At 39.4% G+C, this 14,612-nt stretch overlaps 1 protein-coding gene across 1 annotated transcript; it reads right to left on the bottom strand.

Moving 5' to 3' along the window:
- Positions 1–910: 910 nt before the first annotated feature.
- On the bottom strand, positions 911–7,578 carry LOC104116887 (ubiquitin domain-containing protein DSK2b-like). The gene is made up of 8 exons (XM_009627841.4): positions 7,161–7,578; positions 5,083–5,847; positions 4,199–4,428; positions 3,965–4,078; positions 2,649–2,707; positions 2,299–2,324; positions 1,494–1,583; positions 911–1,408 (listed from the first exon to the last, which is right to left on the bottom strand). The coding sequence occupies exons 1-8, from the start codon at positions 7,411–7,413 to the stop codon at positions 1,260–1,262; spliced, it is 1,686 nt and encodes a 561-aa protein (XP_009626136.1). The 5' UTR covers positions 7,414–7,578; the 3' UTR covers positions 911–1,259.
- Between the last annotated feature and the right edge of the window lie 7,034 nt (positions 7,579–14,612).

Below are 14,612 nucleotides of genomic sequence, written 5' to 3'. Positions count from 1 at the left end.
CAGAAAGACCAGCAACACACTAAAAAATAGCATACAAAAAAATCTTGATGCACAATTGCTTAAGCAATTCAAAGAAAAATAGATGACTACAGCTGAATTAACTTAGAGACCGTTCGGACATAAAGAATTTTTTTCCTTTTTTTTCGAAATCAGCGTATGTTCATAAAATTTCTAATTTTCACTTGAAGATACATTTTTAAAAAATTTAAAAATTTGAAAAACTCCAAAAAGGTGTTTTTCAAAATTTTCACTCAAATCACTCACAAAACTTCAAAAACAACCCAAAATTATATTCATGTCCAAACACAACTCTAAGCTAGCGTTTGGACATAGATTTCCAAATTTATTCTGAAAAATCTGATTTGGGTGAAGTTTGGTTTGAAGATGAAAATGTATTTGGACATCTGTTTTGGGCGAAGTTTGATTTGGAAAAACATGAAGCATAACTTATACCTACAAGTTCTAAAAACTATCATAAATACCCAACAGTACCATTATCAATAACATTCATTATATTATCGCAAACCATAGTCCTGAACATAAATAAATTTGATATAAAATTATCATTTTTATAATGAATTACATAATACACTAGCAGATGACCGAAAAGACGAATCAACATCATTACAAAATAATAAATGGTGGGCTCTTTTATAAAATACAAAAATTTGGAAAAAATTTTAAAAAATATAATAGTAATATTTTAGCCCAAAACCAGCTATTGAGTTGATTTTGGGATTTGGCCAAAATGTAGGCAAAATCTATGGCCAAACATGTCTTTGCCAAATAAAACCCAAGTTTATTTTGGCAAAATCTATGGTCAAACGGGTCCTAAATTTCAAATACCATTTTCACTTAAAAAAAATTTCCTCATACTTTGGAATTTTACAATTCTTATGTCCAAACGCCCACTTAGCATCAAGCAAATTCCTTTGACCTAGCATTTCGAAAAAGATATGCTAGACAGAAGTGAAATACAAATTATAACGTACCAAACAATTTATAGGACCAATTTTAGCATCGTATGTACAAGGGAACTAACTTCTTGTTTTTCCATCAATTTCCTTTTTTTTTTAGTCCGATGGAAAAGAGAATGGGAGACAACAGTTGAGAGTCCTTTCCAAAAAATCAACTCCAAATAAATATTTCCAACTAAAACCCAATGCTCCTTCCAACTAAGATTTGATGCTCCTCAAGTCCAAGTCAACCAACTTTCTTATCCCCATCAGAAGCTAGTCATATGACAGAATAATAAACCATTACTGTCCAAGATTTCCAAGAAGTCTCTCTACTGCAGCATGAACATTGCCCGCAGTGGCAACCAATGCCCTGATATTTTCTTGAGTGTCAAAGAAACCCATATCTTGTAACTGCGCGAGTTGAGTGGCATATAATTCCTCCGGAGGCACTACAGCAAGACATCAACATGAAAGATGAGAGCAGGTTAAAAATTTGGGAGACAGTTTGATCAAATAGAGAGACAAAAAGTTAACCATTGGATCTGTTGGGGACACCACCCAAACCTCCCGACCCAAGCCCTCCAAACATGTTCATCAGCATTTCCATTCCCATGTTGTCGAGGGCTGCAATTATTAAAAGGACAGTAGTGATGTAAGTCAGACTAAACAGCAATGAATGCAAAGAAATGGCATAGTACTTGTCCTTTACCAACATACTATACACGATATCCCAAGAAGCCAGAACAAGGTTCAGAACTTACCATTGATTTCCCTATATGAAGTGTATAAGAGAGGATGTCACTGAAGCTGAGTATATCTCAGTATGGCTAGATTTCAAATGTCAGTGTCTCAAAGATGAAAAAATTGTGACTTTTCTCCAAGTCCAAAAATCCAAATCATTTGGTTTATTGCAAGGGGATAAAGGAGGATCGGTCAAAAGTAGGACTATTATATACATGCGGTTTCAATCTAAAAAGTAGCAGCACCTGATCAAATACATCAAATATTCAGATTCCATATTGAGCCAATAGACCGAACTAACCGGCTAGAAATATTAGTTGGGATGGACTAAAACTCCCTTGAAAGGCAATTATTAAATCATATGACGGGGGTGTGGTGAGAAACTAAACCACTCCATAAGTTCCAACCCCTAGTAGACCCTTTTTGCACAAAAAGTTGTAGTTTTGATACAAACTTTCAAAACAAAGAAAGGTAAGCAAAATATATTGGCTCCTAGATAAGATTAAAAGGCTGACTATTTATCGAAGTAACCTAAACCACAGTTAAGATTGCAGATAAGGGGTTCGGGTTTGAATTATTCGAGGGCATAAAATTTTACCTGCACCTCCAGCATTCTGACCCGGTCTGCAAGGGGGAAAAAGACATCATTATCAGGACTGAGCCAGAAATACCATAAAGTTATCCAAATGATCCAACCACCATAAAGAAAATCTGAAACATTAACAAATAAAGCATCTCCTCCTTCCTTCCTAATTTAGAAGATTCTCCACTCATGGGAAATTGAAATATGAGAATATGTCCAGTTATCTTCCAGTTTTCATTCCAAGAGCATGCATGAATCGCTAACTAGCTAATGGGAATTCAGAAAGATATGCAGAACTTCTACATAAATCATGAAGCATGCAGAACTCCAGCCAAGTGAGCATAAAAAGGTAGGTATCAACTTACTGGTTCGTTGGTTGTCGACCAAGTTGAGACAAAAGCCCTTGCTGGAAAGTCATAAGTTGCTAGAAAGAAGCAAACATCAGAAGTCAAAATACACATTAAGATCACTAACCAAAGGATCAATATATCATGAGAAAATAACTTGTCCAGCTCTTTGTTGAGACGCATCAAAAAGCCTAGTTTCACAGTTGCTCTCCAAACCCACCTCAATGCAAAAATCTGTATCTATGTTATTATAGAAGCACAAAGCTCCACAGTCAAATGTTAATCAACAAAAATATCATCATCATGTTAACAGGCCTTTTACCTTTTAAAAGCTAAAGTGTTCCCTCATCTAGATAATTCCATGTTGGACTTGGATAGAACTTAACGTTTAGGACTTTGCCCTATATTTAGCATTTTTTAATTTAACTAAGACTTTACCACCTTAAAGTTTTGGTAAATATTATAAGCCACCTCCACAAACAAACACGGGGTGACGTCCATTAACTGTGTTGATATTAAAACTTAGATTTATTAACAAACACGTAAATTTCAATATTTGGATGAAACTAGGCCTCCCTGTGTTCATTGCCTTGAGTGATTTGATATCTCAAAGTGTAGTTGGTAACTTAGTATAATGAACAAATGCGTAAATTTCTATATTTGGATGAAAGCATGACTCTTGTGTCCATTATATACAAACTCTGGAACATGAGAAGAGAACATGCATTGTATCTAAAAGAGAACTGTTGTTACGATTAAAAAATATATGCTTTAATTAATTGGTGAATTAATTAAAATGAGAAAACGAAATTTTATGAGTTAAAATATAGTTCTACAGATAACACATAAGAATTTTGTCTAATATCTGAAGTCATTGTCACAGCTTAAATTTTACTTTATAGGAAATGGAACGACTAACGCACTGCAAGTTCTGTCCAATATGTAAACTTCCCTTTAAGGAAACTGAATTTTGTCACAGCTTAGTTTTGTTGTTATGGGAAATGGGAAAAATTCAGTGATTTTGAGAGATAAAATAGTGGATCAAGAATTTCCCAATTAAAAGAAAAAAATACGAAACGCATTATATCGATTTTTTTCCACTTTTCCTTTGATCCGCATAGTTAGCTTATGACTTCCTTCCACCAACAGTCTGTTAGCATCGTTTCAATTAGACATGTCGATGTACACGCTCGTCTCATCCACAATAGGTAATGAGGATAAATTAGTGAAAAGCACATCTGTTAGTAATCTAGTCACCCATACATTATATTCAATACATCCAATGCACCACATTCAGTAAAGCAAGACCCAGGCAACAACCAGAAATGGTTTACCTGCATTGTTTCAGGCGAAGTCAACTGCCGAATAAATTCAGGGTTTTGCATCATTTCTCGTAGCTGGGAGTTGGAATCAAGCATGTTCCTTAGCTGTGGGTTGAGCCCAAGAATCTGAACACCAAGATACTAATGAATGAGAATTTGACATGAAGCTTTTCATGACAAATAGAAGAGAAATAAAGACATAAATTTGATGACTGCAAACAAGCTTCAAGTCAAGACAAATTATACCTGGTTCATGTATTGAGGATTTGAGAGCAGAGACTGCATCATCTGCGAGACGGCTGGGTTCTGCATCATCTGATTTAGTGAAGCAGCATCTGGCATACCACCTTGCATGCCACCCAGCATTCGCTCAAGATCTGGGAGAGCAAGCCCACCTAAGCCAGCAGGCGGTGGTGGTGCCCTAGTTTCCCCAGCAGCATTTGACCTAGCAGTGGTATTAGTTTGGCCAGCTCCAGCTGCAAAAAGTCAAAGCAAGAAAAAGAACAATAAAAACAAAACATAATAACAAAAGCACAATCATCTAGTGTATCTATCCAAGAAGAAGACATTATGAAATACTCTGATGCCTAAATACCGCCTGCTCAAGGTTCCTAACTGTAACATAGAATTATGCATACAATATGGAGGATGAAAATTCTTGCACTCAAACATGAGAAGCTTATGAGACTTGAACATTTTATTTGTAGTGTGCAATGCTTCCCCTGGTGAGTATAAATTCAAAACACACATTTCACAAGTCGTTCACAGCCAATCATAGCAGCCAAGTAGAAACTTCTTGCAGCAGAACAAAAAGAAGAGAAGAGAAGTCACTGCCTATAGTAAGAGAATCTGAATTCAATCAAAGAAGAGGTGAGCCCAGCGGAGACAAAAAAACACGAGGTGAGTTTTTCCGATCTGTCTAAGTCTAAGCCTTAGCCTTGGGGGGGCAGAGTTACCCAGTACATGTACCAGTGGGAGTTAGCAGGTATTTGGAGGAACATTCGAGGTACACGCAAGCTAACCCGGAGACCATCGTTATCCCAAAAAAAAAAGAATACATGAAGTAATTAAGCATGTCTAAAGCACGTAAAGCTTGTACAATCAAAGGATAAGAAATGATAGTAGCTTACTGCCAGCAGAAGCCCAAGGATTAGGAAGTGGATTGGTATTTGGAGCAGGTGTGTTAGCAGTGGTCTCAGAACCAGTAGTTGGAGGATTTGTAGACTGGTCTCTGCCTTGCCCCGCACCCTGGGCTCCCAAAAGAGCTGCAAACGGGTTCGAGCCCACATCATTTCTTGCATCTCCAGCCATAGTTGTTGCATTTAGGAAAGGCTCTTGGACATTTTCATACATGCGCCTCAGCATGTTAAATCCCTCGGGAGAAGATTCAATATTGCTCATTGCCCTGTCAGTATTGCGCATCATCTCACGCATAAGCTCAGGGTTCCGTGCAGCCTCCATTGTCTGGCGAAGAGTAGCAGGATCATTGAGTACGTGAGCAAGCTCTGGATTACGATCCATGATCTCTCGCATTTGAGGATTGTTCATGATCATGTTACGGATGATTTCTGGGTTATTCATCATATTCTGAACGAGAGGCATGTTCAGGATATCTCTCATCATGTTGGGGTTTTGAGTCAACTGCTGCTGGACCTGCTCAAAATCAGGAAGGCCAGCTCCAAATAAACCACCGCCGCCGCCGCCACTTCCAAGACCAGGAAACAGTGAAGCCCCAAGGCCTGATCCAGCAAATGGTCCGCCTACATTTGGGGCGGCATCAGGGGGTGCATTCTGATTAGTATTTGGATTTCCAGTATTGGTTGCACTTGCAGTATTAGCAGAAGCAGCTGGAGCAAAACCTCGAACTAAATGAACAGTGTGATCTGCCTCAAGACCTATCAATAACATAAATAAGATCAGCAAGACATCAAAGATTATCACTTTAACAGCCTGATAACACGCCAAAAACATATTTAACAGAGAGAGAATATAATCATGTAAAATACAATGCAACATTAGAGGTTAACTAATGCTAGGGCAGGGGAGAAGATACTCCATTTGTTCCCACTCGTTGAGAAGTGGAACCATATTTATCCACAAGCCCCCGTGTTATACATTTTCAATACCCTCTTTCTTGTCTGTTCTGATCTTTTAGAAGTCACTACTTAGCCATGGGCACCACTTGTTTCTGTAAAGTACAATTATCTCAACATGTGGCCTTCAACACGACTCTCAACCATGATCTAGGGTCTGCATGCCAAGTTAACACATGAGACCTTTCTCTTATTTAGACAATAGCTTGCCAATCTATAATATTATCCCTTCTTACACCTGTTTAGGAGAAATAATGCTCAATCATATGATCTGAAGTCTGCATCATTTAAATGGAGAAAGCATTAAGTAGAGGTCCTACTTTGTGAAAACGTTTACATACAAATTTACAATCAAAATCATCCATCGTATCTTTAATTTTTGAAAAGCAAGAAAAGAGAGGAGATTTACTGAAAGCTTCATTTCAATAATAAGATTATTGATCAGCTAATATACTTTTCACTGATTTACTGTCAACATTTAGGCCCATTTATCTATGAAACTTCCCAAAAGTCACATTTAGTTCATCAACCTAATTTATCCCCTCAATTTCTCAGATAGCCAACAAGGTAATAGTAGCATACAGATTCGTACTTAATCCATTACTCATTCTAAAAAGTGTCTCCATATCCATTATTCACTTGTCAATGCATCCACACATCCCCCGTTATTTCCAATTCGAAACAACAATCCATTCTCCACTTTGGCTAACAGCTGGTGTGTTTTTGCACTCTATTCAAGACTGGACAATTAATAGTGACCAAGCACAGCTCTTTCTCTCCTTTTTTTCCTTTTTTTTATTTTTGATAAGCAAAAGGAGAGAAACACAGCTTTCTAACTGAACTCGTTAGCAAAGGACTTCATCTTTCTTACCATTGGTAGATAAACCCCCAAATATCAATCTTTTTAACCAGGAGAACTTTATTCATGTTGCAATTAAATCTTAACAGAAAACCAATAACCAAAATCAATATAGCATGTCACCAATCCCCATGACGGATAAAATTGCCTAATTAAAAGGGATTTTTTTAACTATGTGATATCTCAACTAAGCAGCAGCAATCAATGACCTCCGTGTATCAAAATCAAATAAATGAGGGATAATTAATAATATTACCGTAGCTTTCTAGGGTTTGTTCGTCCTTTAAGATCCGGCCTTTATAGATCAATCTCTGCTGCTCGGCAGGAATGTCGGAGTGCTGAGCAAGGGTGGACTTGAAGGTTCCAACACTGGATTCTAGAGTCACCTGAACGGAGAATTTTGAGCCGTTGGAACATCGGACGTTAATCGTAACAACTTTTTGATCGCCGCCGGTGGCATTATTAGCGTTATCCTCTTTCGCCGCAGCACTAGTATCACCGCCGCCCATATATGTACAATTCTGGAGGTCAATCGAACAAAATCACTGGAGAATCGTGACCTGAGTCGAAGAGAGATCAGTTCAAAATCGCCGATTGATCGCAAATGGAAAGCCCTAAATCAGATGATTTCACGACTTTCAAAGGGGAGCCGAGATAATAAATAAAGATATACTATAGACACAAGACACAAGAATATATATATATATACCTTATCTTTTTTCTTTTAATTGTTACTTTTAGCATATATTGTTACTTTTAGTAATTAAAAAAAAAATTCTTTACATGTACAATATTAATTATTCATTTCAATTCATTTTAATGAATAATTAAAAGTGAAGGAGAGAGTATTATTTTATAATAAGGTTTATTTTTTGAATAAAATAAGTGAAAGTATTGAAGTTGTCACTTGCGTGTGCTTGGTTGTAAAAAAAAGGGGGAAATTAGGAAAGTGTGTAATACAATAAAATGATCCAATAAGAATCGAAGGTGCCTTGATCCTCGGAGAAACCGGAGAACAACAACATCAAGGAATGGTGGGATTCCACCGGCATTAAGGCAAATGCCATATGGTTGGTGCGCAAAAGTTAACATAATTATGTCTTATTGTCTCTTACTCTTTTTCGTAATAACTTTGCAAATTACACTAGCTCTTGTTGCATAATTCCGTTTCATTTACTTTACATGAGTTTAAAAAAAGATATTGAGCGAAATTTGAAATATGAATTTGACTTTATATTGGATAAATAACATAAAAGTAATAAATCAAAATAATAAATCAAAAAAAGAGTACCTTAACAGAAAAAATAACAAATCAACGTTAAAGTTTGTATATTTGAATAAATTTGAAATTATAACGTCATGTTACGTTTGTTAGCCTTATAAATATATTTTCGGTATTCATAAACTTAAACTAATTATTTGAGTTGTTGGGGTGTATAGGGTAAAATTGGTTTATATTAAACACTCAAATGATTACATGACACGTGGAACCGGAGACAAACGGAAGATGAAGCGAGTGGGAACCAAGACCCCAGGAGAACAGTTTCGGTCAATATCGGGTAGATCCCGAAGGGAATGCAGTCAACGGAGGCAAACGAATGTTTGTCTTCGGATAGCATTTAACGAAAAATATTCCTCAATATTAAATATGCAGCCTTTGCAGAGAATTTTGTTATTCATGACATGTCGTTACACATTCATTAATGGCCCTCATTATTGTCATTTAAGAGGAGTTTGATCCTAGGATCTTGTTTGTATATGGTGAAATATGATATAACACGTGATCATCTAAAGGAAAGACACGTGGAACCCTAGACGGGGATGGCCGAAGATCGAACGCAGTCATTCCGCTTGTCACCGGAAGGGATAACGTTCATAAAGGTATATTAATGCTCTGCGCCCGGTACCATTTAATAAGAAATACTCTGTAGCATTAAGAGCGGCGGCCCGTTACAGAGAATTTGGCATTTATATTCACTGTTAAATATTCATCAATGACCCTCGTAATTGACATTAAAGGAGGGTATGATCCTAGGACCTCCTTCCCTGGACACAACTATAAAATAGTGAGCTCAGTTATCATTGTAGGGAACACAAATTTTCTGGCTAAACGTACACTACATTCTATACAAAGCTTAATACAATCTTACTTTCTTGCTTTTTGATCTCATCATTGCTGTGTCCGGAAACCTTATTCCCGGAACTGCCATCTCTGCTATTTCATCTACATTTTAAGCCTAAGTATTGTATATTTTTTTAATTATTGCATTATTTCATGATCAAATTAGTTTACTTGTCTAGAAACCACGTATAAATTCAACTGTATCGTTTTACGGGTAAACAGTTAGGCGCCCGGGCGTGGGGCCTAGATAGCCGTGCAATTAAATTGATCCTTGCTTTTTTTTTACTAACGTGATTTGCTTATTTTTATCTTAGAAAAAATCACAAAAAATGGCAGATAACACTATTAAGAACATGCACAATCCTGAAATTCGAAGGGATCAGCCTCATTTCGAGGATTCAATCAGTGACACCTGCAATGAGGGGAATGACGCCATGTCGGTGCATGACATGCAGTACCCTTGACAGGTTCGGCAGACAACTCATGATGATGCTAATGAGGAGCATGTGGTGGATGCGGTGAGGGCCCTGCAAGAGCAGCAGGCAATCATTTTAAGCCATCTCACGCGGTAGGATAAGGTTATGACGGAGCTGAAGTAGACGCTATTGGGGGCTTCGAATAATGTAAACAGACGATATCCAATTCCTCCCAGTGTTCCCGCAAACCAAACAACGAAGAGAGTCGACAACAACACTCCCATGGGTGAAGTCGGCTCCGACGGGGCTGGGGGGGAGCAGATCCGGTCTCAACAACGGGAATGACCGGTTCAAAAATATACTTTTACGGTTTATGAGGGAAGTAAATGCCCGCATGGACCGAATCCCGGGCGCACCACCAGTATCGAAAGGCCCGGACTCGAAGAAGTATGCACAATTATCGTACAAGCCGAGTGCAGCACCAGAACTAATCCCGAAGCGGTTCAAAATGTCTGAAGTGCCAAAGTATGACGGTACTTCATACCCACATGAGCATATTACCACCTACATAATGGCAATAAAAGGAAATGATTTAGCTCCTCAGGAAATCGAATCTGTGTTGCTCTAACGTGGGGGAGCTCTAACGTGGTATTCATTATTACCCGAGAATTCCATAGATCCCATTGAGATGCTCGCGGATTCTTTCATCAAGGCTCATGCCGGGTCCAGAAAAGTACAAGCCCGGAATGCCGACATATTCAGGATCGCACAAGGAGAATCCGAATTATTACGAGAGTTCGCTACCTGATTCCAGAAAGAAAGAATGTTGCTCCCGGATGTCCCGGGTAAATGGGCAGCTGAAGCATTCACCAAAGGATTGAATCCGATAAGCTCAGACGCTTCTCGAAAGCTGAAGGAGAGCCTACTTGAGTTTCAAGCAACAACTTGGGCAGATGTCCACAACCGGTACGAGTCAAAGATAAGGATCGAAGATGACCAGGTCGGTTCTACATCGTCGGCCAAGGGACGAGGGAAGAACAGAGAAAAATCAAAGGATGACTACGACACGAGAAAACAGACTTCGAGGGACCGATTTTTGCCTTACGAGCGGATCGAAGGCCGTGGTAGAAACTTCCGCCAGTAAGGGAGATGGATGCAATCTCGGTTTCCAGTAGGAAAGGGAAGGAGCACACGTCATAGCAATTACAGGAACCGACACTTACTCTCGAGCTAGAAGAAGTTAGCCCGGGAGCAGAGTCGTCAGAACATTATCAGGTGCCGAGATGTTTCCAAGTTCCAGAAGAGATGGACGCAACAAAGTCTACGACGGAGGAACTGGAGCAAGTTGCATTGTTCGAAGAATTCCTAGAAAGAAAATTCCATTTTGGGACAGGACTGCACACGGAACTCAGGTCTGGTTTTATTGAATTCCTTAAATTTAATGCTGATTCTTTGCATGGTCGCATGAGGATATGGCAGGCATGCCGACGAAAGTAACCGTGCACAAGTTGAGTTTGGATCCCAGCGTACCTCCGATAAAATAAAAGAAATGCCCTATTGTCGAGGCAGGAATAAATTTGTCAAAGAATATGTAACCCGCTTGTTTAATATCGGTTTGATCCGAGAGGTAAGATATCCGGACTGGCTAGCCAATGTAGTAGTAGTTCCTAAGAAGAACAATAAATTTCGCATATGTATAGACTATAAAGACCTTAATAAGGTGTGCCCGAAATACTCGTTCCCACTGTCAAATATCGATCAAATAATTGATGTCACGGTCGGGCACGAGTTAATGAGTTTCCTCGATGCTTATTTCGGGTACAACAAAATCAAGATAAACCCAGAAGATCAGGAAAAGACTTCGTTTAAAATGAATTGTTGATGAACATTATTCAAGCGGAAAGTGTGTGATGTACTCTTTTTTCCTTCGTTCAGTTTTTGTCCCAATTGGGTTTTTCTAGCAAGGTTTTTAATGAGGCAGCGATAGAAAGCATACTACGAATACAACAGCAATAAGACCTTTGATAGCAAGGCAAACAAACAAGCTTCCACTCGGGGACGGTTAGATAATCTTTGGTTCGATAGAAAATTTCCACCGGAAAGTTAAGTTTGCTACCGAACGGAGGTTACCCGACCGTTCACGAGAACAAACCACTAGAGTATTGTTAGATATTCTTTCGCTCGATAGCATGGATTCCTAATGGGAAGTAAGGTATGTTACCGAGTTAAGGATTATCTAGTAATTCATTGAAGGAATCTTTGAAGACACAAGACTTCCGGTGTTCCAATTCGCATTCTTCGCATTCGAACACTGGGAATGATATGAGGATATGGCAACATTGACTGCCACGTCAATCGGGAAACGAAAATCTGGAAACCAAATACATCATCGAGACCGGGGACTGTGCAGCCAGCCCCGTAGAAATAAGTTGTACAAGATAGCCACAAGTAATGCCAATTTCGTTTTAAGCATAATAAATGCTTGTGTAATTTTGAAAATAGAAGGAATTATATGAAATGAAATCCTTTTATCTTGTTTCTTGTTTGAACGATGAACTAACTTTTTCATTTGAAAGTTAAACAAGTACTTCAAATGTTAGTGTCGTAATGAACAGGAGATGTCTTCTTCAAGAGCACCGTAAACATAAGAGGGCCCTCTCTTATGAAAACCCTCACGTTAAAGGGTTGGTTTCCGAAGAATTTATGCCCGAAATCAAAATGCCTTCGAGGAAAAATGCACCCGAAGACATACACGAAAGGATGCAAAAAGTAAACTTGCGCAAATACTTATAAAAACCCTCACGTAAAAGGGATAATGCTCGGAACCAAAGTGCTTCGAGGAATATGCATCCGAGACTATACATAGTAAAGCGCGAATAGAAAAACGTGCGCAGAATTCTTAAACAAATGCAAAGGTTAAAGACTTGCATGGCTATTCAAATGAAAGTAAGACTCAAACAATACTTGAGCAAAAAAATATCTTTATTTACAAGAATATGCCAAAACGGTAAAAGTACAAAATGGGAAAAAGAAAAGAAAAGTTAAACTACAGTGTCTCCGGAACCAGGAGGAAGAGAAATGTCTGCATCCCCGGAAGAAGTAAGTGGGTCCACCGATGGCTCAATATTTTCATCAGTTTGGCCTTCGGCATCGTCATCTTCCGATTCTTCTTCAGTTCCTGAAAACTCAGAACCGGAACCAGAAGAACCAGGAGTATCAGACTGCGTCGCGAGTCCATTTTTAGCAGCCAACTCAAGCACTCGGGCTTTAGAAAATTCGGCATCAAAGTCAATGACACCAACTGTTGCCTCTTCCAAGGTTTTTCTACTCATGTTGTACATGGCGTAAGTTTTATCAACAACAAGGGAAGCCTCTCGGCGCTTGAGTTATTCTTTGAGTTGGGTTACATCGGCAGAAAGGTTTTTCCGGGAGAACCTAGTAGATTTGAGACTAACATCAAGGTCGCGGATAGTTGAACTAAAGAGCCTATTATGCTCGATAGTTTTCTTGTACTTCTCTTCTAGCTGGGTGTGTTTCGCCCCTACAACAATAAGCTTTTCAATTTTGGAGTTAAAGGTTGCCTCTAAGTTAATCACTCTTTCAGCGGAGGCAGCCTCACGATCGGTTGCGGCAAGAACAGCGTTTTGGACTTCAACCTATTTGGCCCTGGCTTCGTCAAATCTAACCCTCAACAGACCAATTTCTTGGCTAAGGGTTACCACTTCTTGCTTACTTTGCCGCAAATGAGCTTCCAAAACAACAACATCAATAACTTTGGTTTCCAACTCCGTAAGGCGAGCAATATGTTGCTTCTGCTCTGTCGAAAGTTGATCCCGTGTGGAGGTAGTCTCTTCCTTTTCATGAATCAGCCTCTGAAGGCCCTCGGAAGCAAGAAAGTTGGCCTACAAAGTAAGAAGGGTGAAATTCAGGATATGCTTACACCCAAAAATAGAAGAAGTAATAAAGGAAGAAAGAACGTACCACTGCGGCGTTATTCATGGCGTTGTTCAACAAATACTCTCCCAAGAGTGCTTGAATCTTTTCCCAGTCTTTCTCTGAAGCCAAATGCTTCAGATAATTAGCAAGCTCCATCAACCGGGATAGCAAGTTGCATCTGGTAGAGAACGAAAAAGTAACGTTCTTCCTCCTTTGTGGATCTTCAGAAGGGGCAGCATAATTTTGCCCCAAATTCCCATGAACTAGGGACTGTGGAAGAGGAACACCTTCTTCATGGTCAGGTGCGACCAGTGGAGGTGATGTAGCAACTGCTGGTGGAAGAGTGGATGAAGATGGAAGTGAAGTAGCAGTTGCTGGTATTGGTGAACATGGAGATGAAGCTGATGGAGTTGAAGAGTGAGAAGCAATTGCATCAAATGTAGTGTTGGTTGTTGGATGCTCGCCAACCAAAGATGGCAAGGACCTGGTATTTAGCGCCGCAGTACCGGGCACAACAATTGGGGCCCGAAAACAGGAGTTGACATTATATACCAAATAAACTCTCTGCAAAGTGTCGAGGCATCATCCTCAGTTGGTGTAACTCTCTCAACAGGTCGAGCATCATGTTGAGATGATGAAGATCATTGTCTTCTATGTAGAGAAGCTCCCTCATCACTAACTTCTTCATCATCATCAATCATCACGGTGTCTATGACCGACCCAGAAGTAAGACCAGTCACCATCACCACCGGAGTTGACTCGAGAGCAGCAATCCTTGCCCTCTTATTATTTTCCCCGGCCACAGAGGAATGCCTTCTCTTCGGTTGTTTATCTTATGGCCGGGGACTCCGTAAAAAAATATTTGCACCCGAAACAGGCCCGGAGATACCTGTTCGAGTAAGCGCCTCCTGAAGCAGCCTCGCTGAATCAGCAAGATCATCCAAGACATCCTCCTCAGGGACAGCAACAGAGCCCGCAGGTAGACCTAATTTCGTGAACAAGTCAGAAGAGTTCAACCAAGTTCTTCATATCCAAAAAAATAAATGGAAGCAAGGTAAGTTAAAATTACCATGAATTTTGGCCTTTCACTCATATTTAAGGGACAGTTCTTTCCACAAATAAGTTTCGGACATCGTGACGTCCAAAATCTTTTGAACCCACCGGTCTAAGCCTTCCATCACTGATGGGATCCATCGAGTTGTTGAAACAAACGAAGGTTGAAGGATCAATACGG

Source organism: Nicotiana tomentosiformis, chromosome 2, assembly GCF_000390325.3.
Source record: "Nicotiana tomentosiformis chromosome 2, ASM39032v3, whole genome shotgun sequence".
In the NCBI taxonomy this organism is placed as follows: domain Eukaryota; kingdom Viridiplantae; phylum Streptophyta; class Magnoliopsida; order Solanales; family Solanaceae; genus Nicotiana; species Nicotiana tomentosiformis.
This window is presented reverse-complemented; position numbering and strand designations above follow the sequence as displayed.